Source organism: Pseudopodoces humilis, chromosome 9 (genome assembly GCF_049639895.1).
Source record: "Pseudopodoces humilis isolate 2021_Gansu_Grassland_sample_001 chromosome 9, ASM4963989v1, whole genome shotgun sequence".
Classification (NCBI taxonomy): Eukaryota; Metazoa; Chordata; class Aves; order Passeriformes; family Paridae; genus Pseudopodoces; species Pseudopodoces humilis.
In genome coordinates, this window is record NC_142208.1 from 16,232,799 (window position 1) to 16,254,641 (window position 21,843).

General features: G+C 39.3%; 2 protein-coding genes across 10 annotated transcripts in view; one reads left to right on the forward strand and one right to left on the reverse strand.

Annotated features, from left to right (window-relative positions):
- PPP3CB (protein phosphatase 3 catalytic subunit beta) overlaps positions 1 to 12,578 on the forward strand; it is a 47,771-nt gene extending 35,193 nt beyond the window's left edge. For 4 of the 8 annotated variants that reach the window (XM_014250264.2, XM_014250265.2, XM_014250266.2 and 1 more), the window contains 2 exons: positions 1,664 to 1,693; positions 3,343 to 5,037. In XM_014250264.2, the coding sequence (XP_014105739.1) occupies positions 1,664 to 1,693; positions 3,343 to 3,521 (209 nt within the window). In that variant the 3' untranslated portion in view covers positions 3,522 to 5,037. Of the gene's footprint in view, positions 1 to 1,663; positions 1,694 to 3,342; positions 5,038 to 5,576; positions 5,636 to 6,248; positions 6,321 to 11,502 lie in introns of those variants that run through there. The other 4 variants (XM_014250267.2, XM_014250268.2, XM_088059888.1 and 1 more) reach the window with 2 other exon arrangements.
- Positions 8,539 to 21,608, reverse strand: ANXA7 (annexin A7). 2 transcript variants are annotated; one of them, XM_005520531.3, is made up of 13 exons: positions 21,530 to 21,608; positions 20,009 to 20,066; positions 17,090 to 17,306; positions 16,666 to 16,767; positions 15,542 to 15,582; positions 15,198 to 15,300; positions 14,820 to 14,914; positions 14,029 to 14,142; positions 12,619 to 12,789; positions 10,981 to 11,151; positions 10,797 to 10,872; positions 9,430 to 9,542; positions 8,539 to 8,899 (listed from the first exon to the last, which is right to left on the reverse strand). In XM_005520531.3, exons 2-13 carry the CDS (start codon positions 20,063 to 20,065, stop codon positions 8,777 to 8,779), a joined length of 1,383 nt encoding a protein of 460 aa, XP_005520588.2. In that variant the 5' UTR covers position 20,066; positions 21,530 to 21,608; the 3' UTR covers positions 8,539 to 8,776. The 2 variants fall into 2 exon arrangements, with proteins under 2 accessions (XP_005520588.2, XP_087916015.1); XM_088059889.1 differs by lacking the exons at positions 20,009 to 20,066; positions 21,530 to 21,608 and having other exon boundaries at positions 17,090 to 17,173; positions 17,268 to 17,295.
- Between the last annotated feature and the right edge of the window lie 235 nt (positions 21,609 to 21,843).

Consider the following 21,843-nt stretch of genomic DNA (forward strand, 5'->3'; position numbering starts at 1 on the left):
CAGGTAACAGGAAATGGTGGAAAGAGGTGGTTTTTTTACATAGTTTCCTATTTGTATGGCAAATTAATTATATTTTGAAAGTATGTATTTGATGACTTTCTAAAACAATTTTTAAGGTAATTGATTTTTAGAAGCAGAGAAAGTTTCTTTCCCTTAAGGTAAACATAAATAATCATCCATTCAAGTGGCTTTTTGATATGGTTCTGGAATTGCCCTTGTCTCTGTAAACTTAATTGCAGAATTGTCTTAACATTTTTTTCATTTTTTTGTTCCATGGAAAGTGCAGTATATGAAATTCAAATTGCTGCATTTTTCTTAAGTATTTAATATTATTTTATGAATAATATTCATGAAATAAAATTTTATTAAAATTTCATTAAATAAAATAGTATTTATTGGATACTTAATGCAAGTATCCAATTTTTTTAGACTATCTCAGTGAAAATTAGAATCTTATGCAACAGTGAGCTTAAAACACAGTGTAGGAAATTCATACATAACAGTGCAGGCATAGTGTAGGTGATTGGTTTTGTTGGATAGGAAATAAGAAGTAATAAACTTAAATCTTTTTAAATAATTCTATTCTCATCTAATGCCCTATTTTCTTATAGAGCTATTTTCCCCAGCACTTGTTTGAATATTGTGCCATGATTTTTGTTGTTAACAGTATGTATGAGGCACTACACAAGTAGGTTTACCACCATGTAAGCTACTTTTTTCAATATTTCTGAAATTTTCGTATTAGAGGCATGGCAAATAGTGGAGGAGGTACAAATTTGTTACCATGATTGACTTAGCTACAGTTCAGGTTGTAATAATAATAACCTTACGTTAAAGCTTAGGCAGCTAGAGCTAAAAAATATAAGGAACTATATTTCTTACGCATAAGAAATCAAAGCAGTTGTCATAGTTATTTAGTTAGAAGGACAGCTAGTGAGATAAATGTTCTTCATATTCACATTAGTTCACCCACTAAGACTGTGTTAAATCCAGACCTCTTCCTGCTGTAGACTTTGTTGTTGATTCAGCTAAACAATTTACAAGACTTTGTAAATATGACTTTTTAGATTTGTCTTCTTTGGCTTAAATTTCACAATTTAGTTCTCAGAGATGCCCATTTTAGCTTAAAATGTTGTGAGAAATTGAAGTACCAGTTAAACGTCAAGGAGCTAAAGAGAAAAATAATTTTTTATTATTATTAAAATGCTGGTAGTGTTATTTTCATAGTGTCCTTCCTGGTAATTTAATGAAGCTCACTAATGCATTTTAGTCTTCAGAAATTGCCTCAAATAGATTTTTAGTGTTTTTTTAAACCATACCACAAGTTTAGCATCAGTTGAAGCTTTCTGTTGCTATCTTAAAAAAAAAAACCAAAAAACAAAAATCACAACAAAAAGTTACAGAAATGTATAGAGAACAACATCAGTTCATTAGTGTTACTTTGACAGGCTTTTAGTTGATAAACTCTCTTAGTTTAAATTTAGGAAAAGTTTAACTTATAGTTAAAAACAATCTCCCAAAAATTTAATTGTCATTTTAACTAATTGTAATCTAATCTGGCGTAGCATACTATATTAAATTGATCATTGCCTTTTCTGCTATGCGATATTACACTCTTCATCTTTCTCATTCATTTTGCATGCATCTGCTCACTTCTGTACAGCCACTGTAGAGGCAATTGAGGCTGAAAAAGGTATGATCAGAGTCTTTGCCCTTGGCAGAGATCTGTGGTGTCTGGGAGGGAATTCAAAAGTACTCTGTGTGGGTGTGTTTTATTTTCAACTTGCACAAGCAGAGATGAATCAACTGCATTGATTCATCTATTTTACATGTAACATTCATTTCTGGTGTTAGGATGATGATTATCTTTAATATTTTAGGGAAATTCTTGGGAGTTTTTGGTCTTTTGGTTTTGGGGTTTTTTTTACAGAGTATGCTGTAGGTTTTTGTATAATAGCATGTTGTGACGTGATGTTGTCTTGAAGTTCTTAAAAATAGAAGTGTTTAGTGTTTTTTTTCTGCATTCAACTGAAGGTTTTGTTTGATTGTGGGGAGGGAGTGTTATATGTGGAAGGAGGGTTGTTTATGCATGCCTTTTCTCTTAAAATATATTTAATGGCTTTGAACTTTTTTTTTAACTTTCTGTGATATCTGGTAGTGCAAGACATAACTTTTTTTCTATATATTTTGAATATAATATATTGATCAAATTTATTTCTAGTATGAGACAAATTCAATGGATTCAATGGATTATTAGTGCTTCTGTGCTAAATAATTTGTATATACATCCTCTGTTAGTGGTATTGAGCAAAATGCCATCAAATTGTTTGGTTCAGAGTATTCAACTTCAGATTGTTTCTTTCTAGAGAGACTTTAATTTCTTCTTGCTCAGAATTCAATGAAGTGAATGACAAACAGCATAGCCATTGATAGAGCTGCCTTTGGGGTTTTTCAGATTAGTTACAAAGCACCATTTAATGACTCTATTCTTTGTTTTTTTAATTAAGGAAGTCAGATCTCCAAAAATATAAACAAGTGCCATATTCTGTTCTCACACACACCTGCAAGAGGTCCTGTTGTTGTGAGTGGAAAGATGTACTTAAATCTCCAAAGAATTATTTCGTCCCAAAGACTTCAGTCTTATTATGTGGTCAGCCATTTTCAGGTGTAAATTCGACTACAGACCTCATTCATCAAAATAATCAGTAGCAAAATAATACCTATTTTCTGTACTTACTTTAAATACATCTGTATTTAAATGATACCATTCTTGAAGCACAGTGCTAACTTGGTGATTGCGGTTGTGTCCATTTCCATCATCCACATGATTAGCACAGTGTGAACCACATCCTGCAGTTTTGCCTGCATGAAAACTGCAGGATCAGGCCATTGGTGCGTGTGCAGGATGTCAATCTGCCACTACTTTTTGTAACCCTTTGCTGCTTTGCCTCCACTGCACTTGCTGTGCTGCTTAGATCTTACTGACATTGCCCTGAAGAGAAGGGGAATGTTAAGATTAGCCTGATGAGCTGGGCAGCAAAAGCACAGCGGTGATAGTTGGCCCCACCAGGAACATGCAGAAGCAATCAAGTGGGCTTAAACCCCTTGATTCCTATTTGCAGAATATTTGCCATACTTTGTTCTTTTTGTAATGAACTGAAACCATGATTGCTATGAACATTTCAGGAAAGCAGGTTAGAGAATCTTTTAGCAATACAGTTGCAGGGCCATAAGTTTCTTTGGCTGATTTTTTATCTTATTTTAAACATCATTTGTTAGAAAAAGTATATGCTTTCAACTTATTTTTCCATTACTGACATATCAAATTTGCATTTTGTTAAGCAATACGAGGATTCTCTCCGCAACATAAAATCTGCAGTTTTGAAGAAGCAAAAGGTTTGGATAGGATCAATGAGAGAATGCCACCAAGAAAAGATGCTCTTCAGCAAGATGGTATTAATACTATAAACACAGCAAATGCCAATGGAAACAATGGAACTGGCAACAACAATGCACAGTGACCACATCAACTTCTGGTTTACTCACTCATGTCCTGCCTGAGAATTCCTAGATAACTGCTTTTTGATGTGACAACAAATGAAATAGGGGGATCACTTGAAGTGACTACTTAACACGAGATGGAAAACCATCTGACATGATCCCACTGAAGAGAGACCATCATGCTTTTGAGACAACAGCCCCTCTCTTACACGGTGACCCAACCTCCTGGGAGTGTGTGCCTCACCCTTTCACACAAAGTCCATCACTGGCTGCTGCAGCTTCAGAAGAGATCTGGGGAAAGGATTGGACTGTTCTCACTAAAGCACACCTAGACTAGCATCTTATGCTTATGTTGTCAACACTTTTAAGTTTACAAATGGGATTTTTCTTTCAGTAGAGGTAGTTTGTTTGTTTGTTTTTTTAAATCAGACTTTCAGATACAACCCTAAGAGCTAACTATTTATTAATGGACGTTGGTTTCATGATATGTCTTTAAAATTATAGATTAGAATGGTCTTAAAATATCTGAGGCTGCAAAAACTGTATTTTAAATAACAGAAAAAATGCCAAAACATTTCAGTTGGTCATTCTGTAAAATGCTGACCTCAGGTTTACTCCTTTAGATGTTGCTAATTCTATATTGTATTCCCTGTATTTTTTAGTTACAGCTTATCAGAAGATTTCTATGTAGGAATGTTTATTACTTGAACACAGATTTAAAAAAAATATTTAATTTAGAAACTTTTTTGCCCAGCTTTTTCAAGACTTTTCCCCACCTTGAATTAAAAAAAAAAATTATATATACTAATTTTAAAAGTAAGAAAAATATGGAAGTGTTAATTTTAAGGTACTTTTAATTGAACTTTGTACATTGTTTAAGTAAATTTTGATTCATATCAAGTCTGTAAAGCTTGGCATTGTATTTTGTGTATGCATGTTTTCATTTTGCAAATATTTAATATATAGACCTATGATGTACATCTATAGGTTACCTAGATGTTATGGGCACTTTTAGTTTATTGTGAGTATTACGGTTGCATAAATAGCTAATAATCACTGGGCTGAATAGCTGCAAGCTTTTTATTATTTTTAAATCTGTAAAGGAAACTGAACCTGTATCAGACATATTTTTTGTTTAAGCAAAGCAGCGCGTAAGCAATTGCTCTGTTCAACTGCTAAGGCATTAGTGAAAGTGTAAACTTGAGACTGCATGTATTTTGGTATCTACAGGACTGCTTGGTTAAAATAAAAATTGAAGCCCTGTGCTAATTTGTTCACAAATAATGGACTGTACTGATTGCCAGTGTACTTTGTTATATATTTTGACATTTGCTACATGTCCTTCTCATCCCCTGGAACACAACTTGAAACTTATGTGTCACTAGAGTTCATCTCTTTTTTTTTTTTTTTTTTTTTTTTTTTTTTGTTTGTTTGTTTGCCATAAACTACAATCTGTACATACCCCTAAGTTGGAAATTTTATGCATGTTCCGAAGTATTTTATAAACGGTAGCACACAATAAATTTTGTGCATGGGCTGCGGCTCCTATCACTGTGTATTGGTTTTATTTGGCATACATAGGTCTAATCTGACCTCGCAAATTGTTTAGAAATAGTCTTCAATATTTAAGCCATTCAAAAATACAGTATAAAATGTCAGATTCAGCTTGCAGAGAGCTAGTTGAATGTAAACACTATGTTATTTAAATTTTATTCCTGCTGCATTATTTTTGCTTTTGAGTTCTCTCTTGGAAATATTTTGTGTATGGTAAGCCAGACATCCACTTTTGGCTTGTCAGAGCAGGGTCAGTGGAGTCTAGAAAATCTGGACTTTTATGCATAGTTGCATTTCATATGTTGGTTTGAATGAAACATTCAATTACTGAAGTGTGTTGGTGCTGCTTTTTGGGCAGAGGGAGAAAATTGTTTGTTTTGGCACTCTGTACAGACACACAAATTAGCTATTTGGCATATTCTTTTTAAACTAAGGACAAGCTGCTGAACAGGATGAGAATTAGGATAAGTAACATACTGTTGGTAAGAGGAGTTTTAATACACAATTTTACTTTATTGCAGATGCATTCTAATTGGAAATTCTTCTCAGAGTTTGAGTCCAGAAGATCAAGTTAAAAGTGGTAAGATTTTTGGCTTTTTTATGAAGCACTCCTATCCCTGTGAGCTGTACAGTCTGCATACGGTGACATATTAGAGCAGAACAGAAACCTATTACGAAGTACAGCTGAAATTTCATGATGAACATGATGACGGTACCTTTCTCCCTGTAAGTGGTAGTGGAAAATGTCACAACCCCACAAGAAACTATTTGTCCTGATTTGATACTCAGATTCTGGTTGTGATGAAGATTTCAAATAGCTGGAATTGTATATATGAAGAAAATACAATATATGTGTGGAAAGACCTCACTGTAATTGGAGAGAACTGGTTCTGATACTTGTATGGCAGTAAGTGCCCAGCAGCAATGATGTTCACTTCTGTGAGGATTCCTTTGCAGTATTTGTTTTGCAGCTGTAAGGACTCCCTTGCAGTATCCATTGTCTAATAGTTTTTGCCAGATATGAAGGCAGGTCTGCAGCATAGGAAAATACACTGGGTAGTGGTTGGCCTGATTTCTCATGCTGTGTTTCTCCTGTCACCCTTTAGGCAAGTAGTCAGGTAACAAGGGTTGTGTCTGGGGGTGTTCCTGTTTGTAAAGTAGGCACTCATTTTTTGCTACTGTGTTTCTGTAAGGTGGAGTCTGGAGCTGTCTCTAATTCTTATATTGTTTGGGAGAAGAAATTATTTCCTTACTCCCAGAAAACTGTAAGTAGTTTGCATTACTTGTTTCATGCTTTCAGCATTTTAAGGACAGGAAGATAAAAAGAAGTCACCTTTATGTCCTTAGTCTGTTCTTGGGTAGGGAGGGAAGAAGGCATGGCTTTGACAGCCAGAGGAGAGAGGCAGCAAGAGCTGTGAGTCACTTCTTCCCTGAGCCGAGGGGTGGGACCATCATCTGTGGTGTGCTTACCTGCAGGGCACCATCAGCAAAGATTCAGAGGTGGGCTGGGGTCTCTGACTGCCCCAGGGAGTGTGTTGGTGGAACTCAGAAGCAGAAGTACAGACCAAGCTGGGTCAGGTTTTGGGGGGGTTATTTTCCAGCAGAGCCATGTGCTGTCAGGCAATGTGCTGCCATTTACTGAGCCAAACGGGGAAGAGCAGCCAAGTTCACAACCTACCTGTATCCAGTTCCATGGCAAACAAACACCTTCACCTCCCAAAATTATAGTGTGAAACAGCTTTCCTTTTAAAGCTTATTAAATTCAATTGTGAAATGGAAAAATTGCTCTAGTCTTATGCCTTGAATTGTGAAGATTGGCCCTCTTGCAAAAAGCCAGATGGTTGGGACTGAGGATGGTTTTCTCTTAGAAAGGGAGGTCTCTTCTGGTGTGAGTCAAACACTTTTGGAGGGCAGACTTTCATACCAGCTTGCTTTTTTTTCCTAAGTTCTTCTGAAAGCACTATTACATAAGTTAGATAGAAAATTAAGGTTTTTTTCAGAGGCAAGATAGACAATATCTGTTTAGTCCTTCCTTGCCTATTTTTTGCTAAAATTTCATTATCAATCATTCGGTTCTTGATACCCATTTAACAATTCTTTGTTGCTAGCATGTAATGAAAATATTTTTGCCATAAAATAGGTAAAATGTATTTACATAGAATAGAACATAGAAGCCTATTAATCTGCTCATTTTCCTGTATAGTATGTATGAGTCAGATTTAATCAATATTCTGCTTTGAATGACAAAGGAAGTGGTAGGGATTTTTGGTCACATATAAAAATGCATATGTACTAATATGCTTCAATTAATTAGTGTTAAGGTGCTTCACTTGTAAGGAAGTTTGTTCAATAATTTGAAAAAAATGAGAACCAAAACTTATAAGAATCTTGGTCAAGCTTGGAAAGCTACTGACAGGGTAGATATCTATATACATACACATATATCTATCTCAGTGGATATTTGCGGTAACGATGACCAAAGCAATGCAGAGTAGAATGTCTTCTAGTCTCTCCAAATCAACTTCCATCTATTCTGTATTTGAAATAATTAATCTGACCCAGCTGAACTATTTCTCAGTATCAAAAAAAGTTTATAGTCTAAAATCAGATTTAGGTTGCAGACCACTGATATAAATAAAATACATAAGCTTTTTTTGGTGTGATACACTTGATATTGTTGTTGCTGTGCAAAAACATCTTGGTTTGTCCTGTTGGAACTGGCTCTAGCAGCCCTAGTGATTTTTGACTGAGAGATATTAGAAATAGATTTTTTGCTGTTTGTGTGAGGATGTCCTATAATACAACTGTTACTTGTTAAAGCATTGCTGAAGGAACACACTGCTTATTACTGCTGGACTTAAAGCTTCTCTTAAATTTATGGTTGGGGACTGATTCAGTGCAGCTTTCTAAAAAAGCCAAATGTGCTGTTCAAAGGTGTTCTCTTTAAATCCTTTGAAAACATCCACATAGCCATTTATATTGTGTAGGTCACAACTGCTTTGGGTTGGATTTACAGGTTTGCAAAGAAATGCTTTTTCAGTGCTTGGTCAGCTGCTGTATAACCTACTCCTTTACAAGGAGGGACTTCAGAATCGGATCCAAGATGATTTTATCCTTTCCATTGCTGCCTTAAGCATAACAATAACTAACCACTAATTTGAGGAAGTTAACAGGGGTGGACAGTCAGATTCTGCCAAGGCCCCTAAATTGTGTATTGTGTAAACAGTGTATTGTACTTAAACTGAGCACTTGGATGTTTTTCAACATTATGATGGAAACACATTAAAAGGGGATGGGGTGTAAAATACTTTACATCACAGCCTCAGGCTTTGTCTGTCTTCTACATTGAGCTCAGCAATTTAGGTATTTCAGAAAACTTGAGTGCTGGAGATTCATTTCACTGAAACAGTTGACTCCCACAGAGACACATGCAAGAATCCAGTAGAGGGGAAGTGGTTTTGTCTGGGTCAAAAAGACTAAGGCTTAAGGTCTAATAGATAAGATATATATTTTATTATACAATAAAGAATATTATGTGCTGTAAATTAAGGCATTGTAAGTGCAAAAAGCTTACTGAATCATCAAGAAGGCATATTTGATTATGCAACCTTTAAAAATTATTCTTTTACAAGGATAGTTAGTATCTACTTAAAGCATGTTTCATGTCCTCCAGTTTGTTTCAAAAAAAAAAAAACAAACCAAAAAACCAGATAATCCTCTTCTATTGCCCAACAATTGCCAGCAGCAACTTCCGGTAATCACCACTCGTATCACTTGCTATCATTGTAGCCAAAGTCTTCTGATACATCTGTGTGAACATCTGTTTAATTTGCACAAGGTCAATCTATGCAAAGACAAAAAAAAGCAGAAAACTCAACCACAAGTGTACTTGATACCTCAAGTGTATGCTTTAAATCTTAGACAGTCACCCCACATCTCTTCCATTTTGAACTAGAGAACACATGCCAAGGATGAGATGTGCAGTGATTAACCGTGTGCAGTGGACAAGCCTCCAAGGATGGAGGAGCAGCTCCCAAAGCAGAGTGCAGCAGTTGTTCCATGCTTTGTTAAGATTTTGCTCTCCTAACTCTGAACATCTGAACTTCTCACCTGGAGGTGCTCACTTGCTACATAGACAGGCAACAACAGTTAAAAAGGAAAACAAGCAGTTAAGTCTAACTAGGCAGAGTTAATTAAATTACTACGTGAAAGCTGGCTTCAAAACTAATTAACACATGCATCTAAATGTGAGCCCCATAAAAACTTCATGCAGTACATGATATTACACCTGTGAAAGGAGGACTAAGTGACAAGCTGCTTTGGGTAGATGGCTTTCTGCTGCGTGTGACTGGTACACAGCAGAAAAATTCTTACCTCACTGCGAGTGACTACAATTCTGATGAGGGTAGAATCATCTGTGCCAGCTCCTTTCATAGAATAATAAAGTCTTTCTGCAAAAAATGCTGGACGATTTAAAGCACATTGCACTGCAATAAAGTATATTGTTAGGATTAGTTCCACTAAGATATCCTTGTACAGTGATACTTGGCAGGATCATCTTGGTAGGATTTTGGCTATAGACAGGTAAAGGTTGGTCCTAGTGAAGATCCAGTTACTGTGAATAACAGGACCTGTTTATAGAGCTAAGCTTATTTTCAACTTGACCAAATAAGTTATGCCTTCACACAAAAACTTATGGTTAGTAGCAGTTAGCGCCTCTGAATGTGCTTTTCAAAACTCTCTGAAATCTTAATTCTCAAACAGGTAATTCAAAAAAAGATATTCTCCTTGGATAGCCGGTATTGGGACACAAGGTATTTTACTCATGTTCCATTGCTAGAATCTCACTAAGAAAATTACAAATGCAGAAGGTTCTCTAGTATTTCTGTAGCTCTTGTAGTTACAGAATAGATCTGGTTTCAGTAGATTGTTCACACCTAGAGATGAGCCATTATTCTTCTACCTGATCCTCAGACCTGAATTTTTTCCATTAAACTCTTGAGTAGAACATACTCTGGGAAGTTTTTGCTTATCCATTATGGCTACACACAATGGCTGGCATTTGCATAAGCACTGATATGACTGGTGTCCCCAGATTTACTACTAAATATTACTGATTTTCACTATAATTTAATTGTGCTGAATTCTGTTGAACTGCTTTACTATAACAAGTCAGTAGGAAAAAGTTAATTCAGAACAACATCTTCTATTTTGCTAAACTTGTCCTTAGCCACAGCTGAGTTTTTTGGGGTAGATGGTGGTGGGGAAGGGGGTGGAAAGGGAACTGTGCCTTCAATAGGTTCATGTTGGCTCTGAGGTTATCTGTGTGGGTGGCTCAGCTGTCTCTGCTGAGGAGCTGCACACCCAGTCATGGCTCTGTGACACTGCTACCCCCTCTTCCAGAACTCTGAATTATACAGCTACAATCACTAACCAGTGAGCCTTGGTTCTGTACACTTGCCTGCCTTCCCAGAGAAGTGACAAGTAGTTTCTACATGGACTTTTCTTATCTGAAACTGACTTCTTCATGATGGATGCTTATTTTCTTCACTTAAATGAATATTTTCTTCATTTAAGTGCAAGATGAGCCATTTAAATAAATGAAGCTACTTCTGTTCTAGCAGAGTCTCTGATTATGTGATCATTTGCCATATGGCCCATGCTGAATTATATTTTTCTTTGGTTACACTTAGGTTTGATTCCTAAAGTAAAAGGCGGGGAGGGAAGAATATATAACTTACCAATAGTCTTCAAACCACGTTCCACATTTCCAGAAAATTCTCGGTCAATGCTGCTTAATAAATCACGATTAGCAATCTACAAATAAATGAGGTTAATATGTGGATGATGAAATGTAGTAGCAACTGGAACCCTAATTTAAAATACATTAACCAAGCTTATTTGAAATCAGTGAAGAACTCTTACCCTGGAGTATGCCTCAACTGTTGCTTTCAGTTGGGGAAAACTTCTGCTTGCCAGAACCATATTAAAGCAAGATTCATCAGTCCCAAGTTTTCCTTCACCTGCTTGGTACAGACGCTGAGCATCTTCTTGAGCTTTTTGATAATCCACAGTTTGATTCTCATCACGATTACCCTTAATGCAAAGACAACAGATTTCAAATGAAATTTCACAGAGAAAGCTATGCTTTAACTGCCTGCAGTGTACATAGACCCCAAGCAGGTATCTTCAAAGCTTGAAGCAGAAAGAGAAATTAGTTTGAAATACATTACATTGCTTTAAAACATCTCTGTGGTGTAATATTCTTTATATGAAACAAATACAAAAGTGGCTCAAAATCCTGTCTGTAGAACATGCATTAAACTGCAGATAAACTGATTCAGATAACTTCACCTCTACAAGCCATTTCATAGTTCTAATTAAGTACTGTACTTAAGTCTCTTTTACTTAATAATGTAAGCTTTCTCTTGATTTGTTTGTTTCTAGGCTTCAAGTTGCAAAGGCTCTTCCCAAACGAACTAATGAATTATCTTACTGAATATGCACACCTGAAATATCTCAGGTTTCCCTCCTATTTTGTTTAGAAGTTGCTTATTTCAAGTAAGAATGTCTTCAGAAAGCACTCACTACACTTGTGTCAGTAGGGCTTATATGACATTTTATGTGCTTTGGTGGTTGTTTTGGCATTTTGCTGCCCAGTGCATGGATGGGATACTGCTAAACATACTGGCTGAGAAGGCTGAATACATTCTCTCCAATACCATTGTATCTATAGAGGTTAATATGCTATTTAAATGATGTGATTGTCAGTTATTGTAAACTACTGGATTTATCAAAATAAAAATTAGCAGCATGAGCTTCTCCAGGTTTGCTTTCTTGTGGATTTTGACTTTTAACCAAATATCTAGAGCACAGCTGAACTCTCACAAAGGTAGAAGCCAATGAGATAGGGAAGTGGCATAGAAATTCTAACAGAAATAGGCAAATTAATCAGAGAAATGTGAGAAGTTGCATTAGTTACATATTTCTTCCTAAATATGAGTGATAGCAAGTTACTGTTCATCAACACAAAATGAGCCCTAGTAAATGATACAGGATAAACAAGCTCCAGTGGTGACATAAAGGGAAGGCAGACTATGGAGTAACTTGCGGGGGAGGTTTTGCCCTGTGGCATATCTTACCTTGTTTGTAGGGATTTTCACAGGAATTCTACATACCACAGAGGTTATCCATTCAGCTTCACCCAAATTACTTTGTTAACGTAGGCAAAAAATAAAAAGCATCTTGCTCTAACAGCTGTGTAGAGCACTGTTTTAGGGAACCGCTTGGATGCATCTGCACAGTATTTCCATGTAAGTTCTGATATTAATTGAGGGTGCTAAATTAGGTCACACAATTCATCATGGATTTGTAGATAAGAAGTATCTCTTGAGAAGGAACTGAAGTGTCATAACTTAGGGAATAAATCGATGACCACGGGCTAATTTCTTAAAAACCTGCCTCTTGCTAAGCACACACAGGCTATTTATGGAGCCATTATGACTAAACACATCAGACTGTACACTGTTATCTTATTAAAAAAAAATAAAAATTAAAGCTCACTTGGCACATAGATATAAGTAATCGTTCAAAGTGTCCTGAAGTGTCTGATCTGATGTCTTGTTCAATGTCCCTTCCAAATTCTGATTTATAGCAGTTCACTATTTCGCGGATTTCCTGGTTTGTCCTTGTGCAAAGGATCTCAATCAACACGCTCTCCTGAGTGCCTGCTCCCTGCAGGCAGAGAAAACAAAGGCATAACTACAGAGCACTACCTGTGCAGTTTTCTTCAACTGTGAAATAAGGCAGACATCTGCTATTTCAAAACTTAATACAATCTAGATTGTTAGAACAGTAGCCCTGCAGTGTGAAAGCACCAAGCCTGCTGTATACTTAAAATGGAATGAAGATTCCTCAAACATGTAATTCTGCACCAGTTCAGAGAAATACCCCAAAACTATACATCCATATCAGTGACATTGTTCAAAGTTAAATAGAAAATGGTTTAGGAAGGAAAATCTTTGGCAACCTTAATCTGGAAACTTACCAAAGGAAGATAGAGCCTTATGATAATCATTAAAGTCAAAGATACACATGTAAATTCTGTTTTGGTCAGTACACAAGTGTATTCCCTGTCCAAATGTGGCTGCTTCTGCAATGTGGATCTTTTTATAGATGCTCTCCTCCCCCCAGAGTAGAAGTTAATTGTGCTTTCTGTGTACAGGGGGCTCTTACTGGCATGAGCATCTCAATTCAGGGAAGGATTAGATAGATGCATGTGAGACTTCTAGGTAATCTTACATTATGAACTTTTGAAACTCATAATAGTTGAGAGGCTATTCCCCATTGAAGGCAGATCTTCATTTAGGCTCCATGTTCTCCAGAAGATGTACATTCATACATGGGTTGAGTTACTCACTTCCACTATCAGCCACCTGCTAGCTGCTGCAGCTCAAGCAAGACATTCCAGTAAACTGGATGTACCAGTTTACCTCAGCTAAAAGTCTAAACCAACTAGCTCACCTAATCTCTAAATGCTATCTTTATATTTCAACAGATACATCCATCATCTGATTTTAAGAAATTATTTTCTCATTGTCTTTTTTGGTGGAAAAAATGGATAATCCAAAAACAACTTTCAGTAACAAAGGTTTGTTCCTAGTAAGGAAAGGCATATACCTTTAGTTTAAGCACTGGTTATGGTTTTAACAGCACCCTGGCCCTTTCTAGGTTCTAGCAAAAATGATGCCCAAGTGGTAGATAAGAGGTTCTGCCCTGCAGCCTTTCCTCTTCTACTGAATGGACATCTGCTCTGAATTGGCTAATCCTGCAGAAATTGTCTGGAACTGGGGGACACAGCAGAAAAGAATTTTAAGCCCTGCAATCACAATTTTCAACAGTGCTGGAACCAGGTATTCTTAGATGAGCATTTTAAAATCGTTTTAAACAGTTTCCTTCTCAGGAATACCATACCTTCATTGCATGACGTAAACTCCAGGCGTCATAGTAGGTACTAGGCATGAAGAGGGCTAGAATCAATTCTTCCACATTACCACTTAACTCAGACTTCAGATCTTTAATTAAGTCCTGTTCAATTATAAACACAAAAAGGGCTTTGAAGAGTGTTAAGCATATTTGGATTACATACTGAAGAAAGATCAAACTAGAACTTACTTTTATGACTTATTTCTAACTTTCTACCTTTGTGTTTTACCTGTAAAACTTTGTTTTATTTCTTATTAAGAACTTCCCTCAGTTCAAATCTCTAGCAGCTCAGCTCTTCTCCATTATCTCCTCACTAATGCCACAACTACAAAATTTCACTTTAGGTTGCAAAAATTACAGGGAAGAAATTAAATTACCTGGAATTTTATTTACTATCAAATCCTCAGTCATTTCTCAGTTTGTTTCTTGGGAAGAAGAAGATTTTAGTGCTGGTTTGTGTGCATAAAAAACTCAGTAGTTTAAGACATTAATACAAGGGCTGTTTAAGCTTGATTATTTTCTGTCAAGCATTAGAGAAGCTTCTTGTGTGATCAGGGACAGAGACAGCCTCCAGCCTTCGCCCACCCCTCCTTCTGCCAGGTATCAGGACAACCCTATGTCAAATACCAGATGTCTCCCAATACATAAGGAATTTAACCAAAAGAAGTGCATTTTAAAAAGGCCCAAATCATTTCTCAGGGCTAAAATGCAACCAGGCAGTTAAAGCAGCAGCTGAAATTTTGGGTTTGTTTCCCAGTTCAAAGGACTAGTGAACATACCTTGCCATACATAGTCTTGAAAGCTGCCTTAATTTTTTGCCTTTGATCATTGGAGCGGTTAGCAACAACATTTATGATAGCCTGCTCATCAGTTCCTTGGAAAAAGAAAGCCAATGTCATGTAAGAATGTCCAAAACTGTGCATTTTATACTGTTGCATTTTTACAAATTAAAAATAGTTACATAATAAGAGGCTGCTATTTAAGTCCACCAAATTTTCTGTGTAACATCATCTACTAAGTAGCCCAGGCCATTTTGAAAATGTAACCTTTCAAAAGCTTGTGCAGGGGAGGTACTGTTAAATAAAAACTGAAGAAAACAACAAATTGGTATTAAGAAGTTAGATCAATAAGAACTAAAGCTTCTATTGCTTACTTACCAAAACCCTTCATAGCTTTGCGTAGAATTTCTGCATCCCTTCCAGCATCGAAGTTTGGAGCAGCTTGAATTGTACCCTGGGTACACTGAACCACTGCAGCAGGCTGAAAAATAAGAGTCACATGTAACTAGATATCTACACAATAAAAATTCAAATTAAAATCACATCTCTATAATCAGTACTTCAGAAGGAGTTGTCCATCTTCTACTACAGAATCAGGGCAACATTACTCTGAGGGTAGATGGAAACTCCTGATGCAGACCACAGTCAAAACCTTTGGAAATCAAACATTAAAACTACAGAAGCCACATAAGATTAATTATATAAGAATAAACAGCACATACCGGACCAGGCATTGGGGATGGTACTTGTCCACCAGGAAATCCTAGTGAAAATAAAGAACAAGGTAGGAGAAATTAATTAGGTCTCCTCTTGTTATGGAAATGCCATCTAATCTGAATATAAAGCTAGACCTACCACTGCACACAACCTGTTTCCTAACCATTCCTACCACAGTCAGTAACTGAATTTCTTCCCTTGGGGATAAGGGGAAGAAGCAATCACAGATGCGTTTTCGTACATACGCTAGCAAGGCAATTCTAAAAATACTAAACTTACTGGTGCTCTGGGAACTGGAAGGATCTCTCCTTATGAACTTCTGCTATTTTTGACAGAAGCCAAGACAGCCCAAACAAATGAAGAATGTGTGTTACATGATGTCTTTAAAAACTGTTATATACACTTTAAAATACCTAGCATATAAACAATAAATATTCAGAATTCATTGCTGCAAAAAGGACTGAAGTAATCTCATTTTGTGATCAAAAGCACTGGTAACACAAAAGCTAAAACTATTTTTTTGTACTGGAATTTTTTTTTTATTCATAATATGTATGCACATTTCTTATCATTTTAATAGCAACTTAGTACTAGAGGTAACAGAGCAATCATAAAACAAAAAGATTTTGCTGCCTTGAATTTCTTTAAAACACAACTGATACATTCCAGGACAAAAATCATCTCTATAGTAACTGACCACTCAAAGCATTACAAACACTGCACTGCTTTTAAGCAAATGTGTGCATTCTCCTTTCCTCTCTCCAGTGTGTCAGGAATCACTGTGAACACACAGATCTGAAAAATGCAATTGAGATTAACAGAACTAATAGATACTCACTGAATGTCAACTCTGGATTTCACAGTTCTCATGAGATACTTGCAGTTTGAAAAAGGGTAAGCACTAAACCACATCATGACCATTATTCAGGGACAGCCATCCCTCTTGGATGTAGCACCTACAGAGATGGTTCTCATCAGCCCTTCAGTGGCCTGGTCAAGAAATGTGGCAGGAGGTGCACAGCGTACAAACAGCTACAAGTAACAAAGGTAAGGGCCTAATTTGTTACTACCTATCCTGGGGTCTCTTGGTATAACCTTGGATGCTTGAAGTTTCTTACATATGACATACCTGGAATTTGTGCTGGTCCACCTCCAGCATAGCTTTGGGCAGGAGGCTGCTGTGGATAGCCACCAAAGCCAGGCCCCGTAGGAGGCACAGCAAAGCCAGAGCCTGGAGGAGCCAGGGGGAAAAAAAAATCCAGACTTTAGCACACTTAGTATTTTGTACTTGACTTCTTGACACAACAGGAGCCAGTTTATTGAGCAGAGCTATGTAAGAGACCAGTTTTTCCATGTCTGTGCAGTGACCCAGAACCACCAAGGCTCTGCCATCAGCATGCAGGTATTTACTGCTGGATGGCAACCTGGCTGGCTGCCTGCCTGCTGCTGCCTGAACCGATCACAAAGCTGCTTTTCTTTACTACTTCTAACGAGCACAGGGAATGGTTACACTGGAAATCACTCCTGACTGGTACTCTAACAAAGGATCTTACCTCCAGGGTAAGGTGGCATTCCTCCAGCCTGGGGAGCTCCAGGGTAGCCCCCTGAAGCAGGGTAGCCCCCTGGTGCAGGATATCCTGCTGCCCCTGGAAACCCAGCATTCGGTGGTGCTGCAGGATAGGTCCCTCCTCCTGATGGAGGGAATCCTCCAGGAACAGCAGGATAGGCATACTGACCAGCTGGTGGATAGACAGACTCCTGACCTGTCGGCTGAAACACAAAAATGGGATGTCTGTATGCTTGTTAACAGCACATTAGAGTAAAAACTCCCAAGCTGCCAAAATGTCCATTTGTATAATAGCAACATGAATTAGCTGTAGGGCTTGAAGCAGCAGAAGTCCTGAAGCCTGGATGGGATCCTCCTGGTTGGGTGTCTCCTATGTTGACACAGAGCATGCTGCAGGGTAGAGGTTATCTCTGGATGGCCTGTGATCCCATCCACTCTCAAAGCAGGGCCAGCTTTGGAGTTGGGCGAGCTCATGCAAGGCCTGATAGTTTTCAGTATATACAAGGAATGGCAAATTCACAGCCTCTCTGGGCCCGTTTCAGTGTTTGACTACTCTTCTGGAGAAAAATATTTTCCCCAAACCAAATTGCAGCTGCAACCTGTATTTGCTAGCTGCCCTTTCACTGTGTACCTCTTGGCTCCAATGTCTCTATTGCACCTTCTTACCCAGCAGAAGACTGAACAGATCTGTGCTTAGCCTACTGTTCTCTAGGCAAGCAGCCTTCCCTGGAGATGCTCCTCTTTGTCTCTGTCTTTCTTGTACTTGGAGGTCACAACCAGACACAGTATCCCAGAGGTGCCTGGTGTGTCATTAGCCTTCCTCCCTGAGGACTTGCAGTGCTGAGCCACACTCGACTTGTCAGCCACTGGGACTCCTGGTCCTTTACTGGAAAGCTGCTCTTTCTATCCCACACAAGCAGGAGGTGAGCTCAGCTTGCCTTCTATGAAGCATTAGGAGCTCACCCCCTGTTAAAAGACTTCTAAGAGCATAGTAGCTTTGAAACTTCTGCCTCTCTTGCACAAACAGTACTTTGAAATGTTACAGGGTAAGAACTTCCGGGTTTGTTTTTTTTTCCCATTTCCTTTGAAATCGAGGTTATAAAGCATGGACATTCAATGATTAAATCTGCATCACTGAGTCAGATTGAACACCTATACAGGTTTTAAATAAAAAGAACAAGTCCAACAGCTTTATATTTGTTTTGCTACATGTAGGATTTACCAGCCATACCACAAAGGTTGCTATTAGCATTAAGATATATTAGAAACATTTACTTGAAAGATCTGGATCTCTAAGGGAAGGTTCTGTAAGGTAAAAGTCATTATACATGATCTTAGAAATCAGGCATTCAAAATCAGCTTCAAGATGAATGGACCCATTACTCACTTTCTGGGAATCATCTTTACTGACTAGCTTTAGAAATACAAGTCACACATTACGTACAGTACACATTCATTCTTGACCCCCGGAAACAGAAATAAAGTGCAGAGCAGTAAATCCTAGCTCAGATGTTCTCCTCAGGTTTGGCTGCCCCAAGATTTCTACCCCCAGATTCCTGTGCCCAGGCTATACAATATTATTTTCCTCAGAGGTACAGTCTAACATTTCTCTGCCTGACTCAACAAAAGATTTTATTGGAATTTAGATTCATAAATACAAATTAGGACCCTCAAAAGCCCTGCTCAGATAACTACCAGTGCTGCAGAAAAAAATAATTTCATATATGTTTTTTGAATTGGTTATCACATTGGGCATCATCAATGAGACTAGCAAATCATGATAACAAGTCTAAAAGGTCTTTTAAATGAATTCATTGGAACTGGCTATTTTTTAGATTTTTTAAAGATTTTTTTTTAAGAAAAAAATATATTTTCATATGTAATTAAAAATAAACTACAGCTAAAATCATGAGGGTTCAGAAGAACCCTGAGGGAAGAAAAAAAATCCTCGAGTTAATAGTCTTGTTCCTAACATGTTTGTCTTTAGTTTGACTGACTTTAGTGTTTCAGAACAAGTAAAGGTAGATTGTAAAGCAAAATCATCAAAGAATTTATTGCATGTGTTTATATGTATATATTTATATCTTGCACGTATTTGTAGCTTTTCAGTATCTTAAAGGCATTCAGGCTGAGATCCATGCTTAAGCCTAGATCTGTACTACATAGAACACAGGTAAAATTCCCACAATTACACTATGACAAGTGCCATGGAAGTGTCATGAATGCCATGTTCAGTGCCAATAAAAGCAGAGCTTTGAAAAATATTGCAGGCATATCAAAAAGACTGCAGTATCAGCCATATATATTTCAGCCTTCCATTAAGCTTCCTTCAAATTTTTAGTCCATTCAGTTGTGAGCTGAAGACGGAACAGTGCTGTGGACAGGGTAGTCAAGATACAAGTCCTCTATCCTCAGAAAAATATTTATTTGGTGTTATATAAAAGCTGGGCTACTTGAGTGAAGTGTTCCAAGCTCTTCCTGACAGCTGTGACCACTGAAGCTTGTTCAACATCTCTGTAAATCCTGGGATATGGTAATGTGAGTATTTGGTACAGATTGGTTCAGAGATTACCTCTAACCCTACATGTAAAGGGCCTCCTATTTACAGAGGAAACTTTAAAAAATAAAAAAAAAGAAGAAAAAAGAATTGTTGAGATGAGACAGCTATATTTAATAAGCTAAACTCACAAGAAAAAGAGAAAATAAAACAAGACCAAAGACCTTTTTGGCACAATGGGCATCATTAAAAGAAAATAAGCTTCCTTGGAATTCTTGTGTGACAGCTGTAAAGTCAGGGTACACGAACTGACAGCTACTGTTTACAGACACATGGAGCACAGTAAGAAGGTGTATTCACAGAATACAAATGCATTAGGAATGCAACACATTCAAAAGCCATACTTACAGGATAACCAGGGAAAGCAGGGTAGCCATCAGAAGGGGGATAACCTGGGTATGACATTCTGGGGGGGAAAAAAAAAAAAAGAAAAGGTATCTTCACTGTGAAGCACTATATATGAGTTGGTAGTAGATATTTGTTTGCTAATTACCTGTTAAATCACTTGAATAATCTGCTAGTAACCCACAAAGCTTTTCTCTCCTACATCTGACCATAGCAATCAAAATTCAGAAGAGAAGCATCTTCAATTTCATAATTAACTAACATTCTTATTTATGGTCAGACAGATATTTAAGCATGGTAAGAGGCTCAAACCTCCAGAAAGCTCTGAAATACAGGATATACTCTGAGGTGCCAGCAGGAGGGAGCTGAACCCTTTGCCAGGACAGAAACCAGTTTCCGGACTGCACCAAGCACCTGTATTCATCATCCTGCACTGCTCTGCTCCTGGGAGAATAGCAGCACCCTAGCTATCCCATGTAAAATGGTAATTTGATAAGAACAGGTGTAATCCCTCAACATTACTTCATTTATGGAACAAATTTCTACTTCCTGACAGTAACTGTTCATTTTAGTCACATTTTTAACAGAGGGACTTGGGGAGTAGGGGTAGAGATCATCCCACCCTACACGTTGCCAACCAGCTGGGCAGGGAGATTCGAGACCATTAGCCAAGTTATGAAACACTTAATGACAGGGGGGAAAAATGGGCTTTAATTTTGGCACAAGCATCCTCAAGTAGAACAGCGGCACTGACGTCACTACTTTTATAACCAAAACAACAACAGATTTTTTTTTCCGCCAGACTGTCGTTTGTCCCCGCTGTCCCCGGATGGGCACGGAGCGGGTCAAGCCGGGAGCCGGGTGTGAGTCAGCTGCGGCACCGGCCCGCGGTGAAACATCAGCGGGCGCGCCGCGCTCCGGGTGTCGGCCGGGAGCTCCGCCAGGTGAACACCGAGAAGTGTCCCCGCTGTGGCTGCTCCGCCGGGAGCCCCGGCCCGGCCCGGCCCCGCACCCGAGGCGCACCGGGAGGGGGCACCGCCCGAACCCCCCCGTCAGCACCGCGCCCGCCCCCGCCGCCTTTAAGGGCCCCGCCTGCCGCTGCCCCGCTCCGCTCAGGGCAGTCACGCATCGCCCCAGGCTCCTCCCGCTCCCTCAGCCGCCAGCCGCGGGCCGGCCCGGCGAATCCTCCGGCGAGGTGGAGCTGCGGGCGGAGACAAGTATCCGCTGTCCCGATACCTACTTCTCCCGAGGCCACCGGGCAGCCCCCGCTGGCTCCCTGGGGCAGGTGGCACCTCCCTCGGCCGGACACCTGCCGAGCCCCGAGTCGGGGGCGGCCGCGGCTCCGGGGGCTCTGCCCAGGGCTCCATCCAGTACGGCCGCCCCCCGGGGCTGGGCCCGAAGCCCCGGGCGATGTGTGAGCAGAGCCGGGGCTGCGGCCCAGCCCCCGGGCAGTGCGAGCGGGGCCGGGCCGGGGGCACGCGAGTCGCGGCCGGCCGGCTCCTCCCTCCCCCCCAGCCCCCTCACCTGAGGGAAACTTGCGGAGCCTCCGGCCTCTCTCCGCAGCCACACCGCAAAATGGAGCCTGTGCGGCCGGCGATGCCCGCCCCGCCCCCGGCACCGAGCCCGCCCCGCCCGGCCCACGGGCCGCGCTCCCCGCGGGCAGGGACACCGCGCCCGGTGCCGGTAGTGACGGCCCTGCCAACACAGAACCCTTTGCTGTCTGGGCGAGTTGGCCAAGTCTCGCTGAAGGAAAGCTGTGAGATGCCCGGCTGTCCCTCGGAACGGACAGAGGTAAGCTCACAGGCGCAAGTGCCACAAACGCAGAGCCGCTTGGCAGT

What these genes read in the sequence shown, in the direction of transcription:
- ANXA7 (XM_005520531.3), bottom strand. Translation starts at nt 20,065, where the DNA reads ATGTCATACCCAGGTTATCCCCCTTCTGATGGCTACCCTGCTTTCCCT. An exon ending in TACTTATATCTATGTGCCAA is followed by an intron (nt 11,152 to 12,618) that starts GTGAGCTTTAAT and finishes CTTTGCATTAAG; the next exon opens with GGTAATCGTGATGAGAATCA. An exon ending in TTGTAGTCACTCGCAGTGAG is followed by an intron (nt 8,900 to 9,429) that starts GTAAGAATTTTT and finishes GTCTTTGCATAG; the next exon opens with ATTGACCTTGTGCAAATTAA.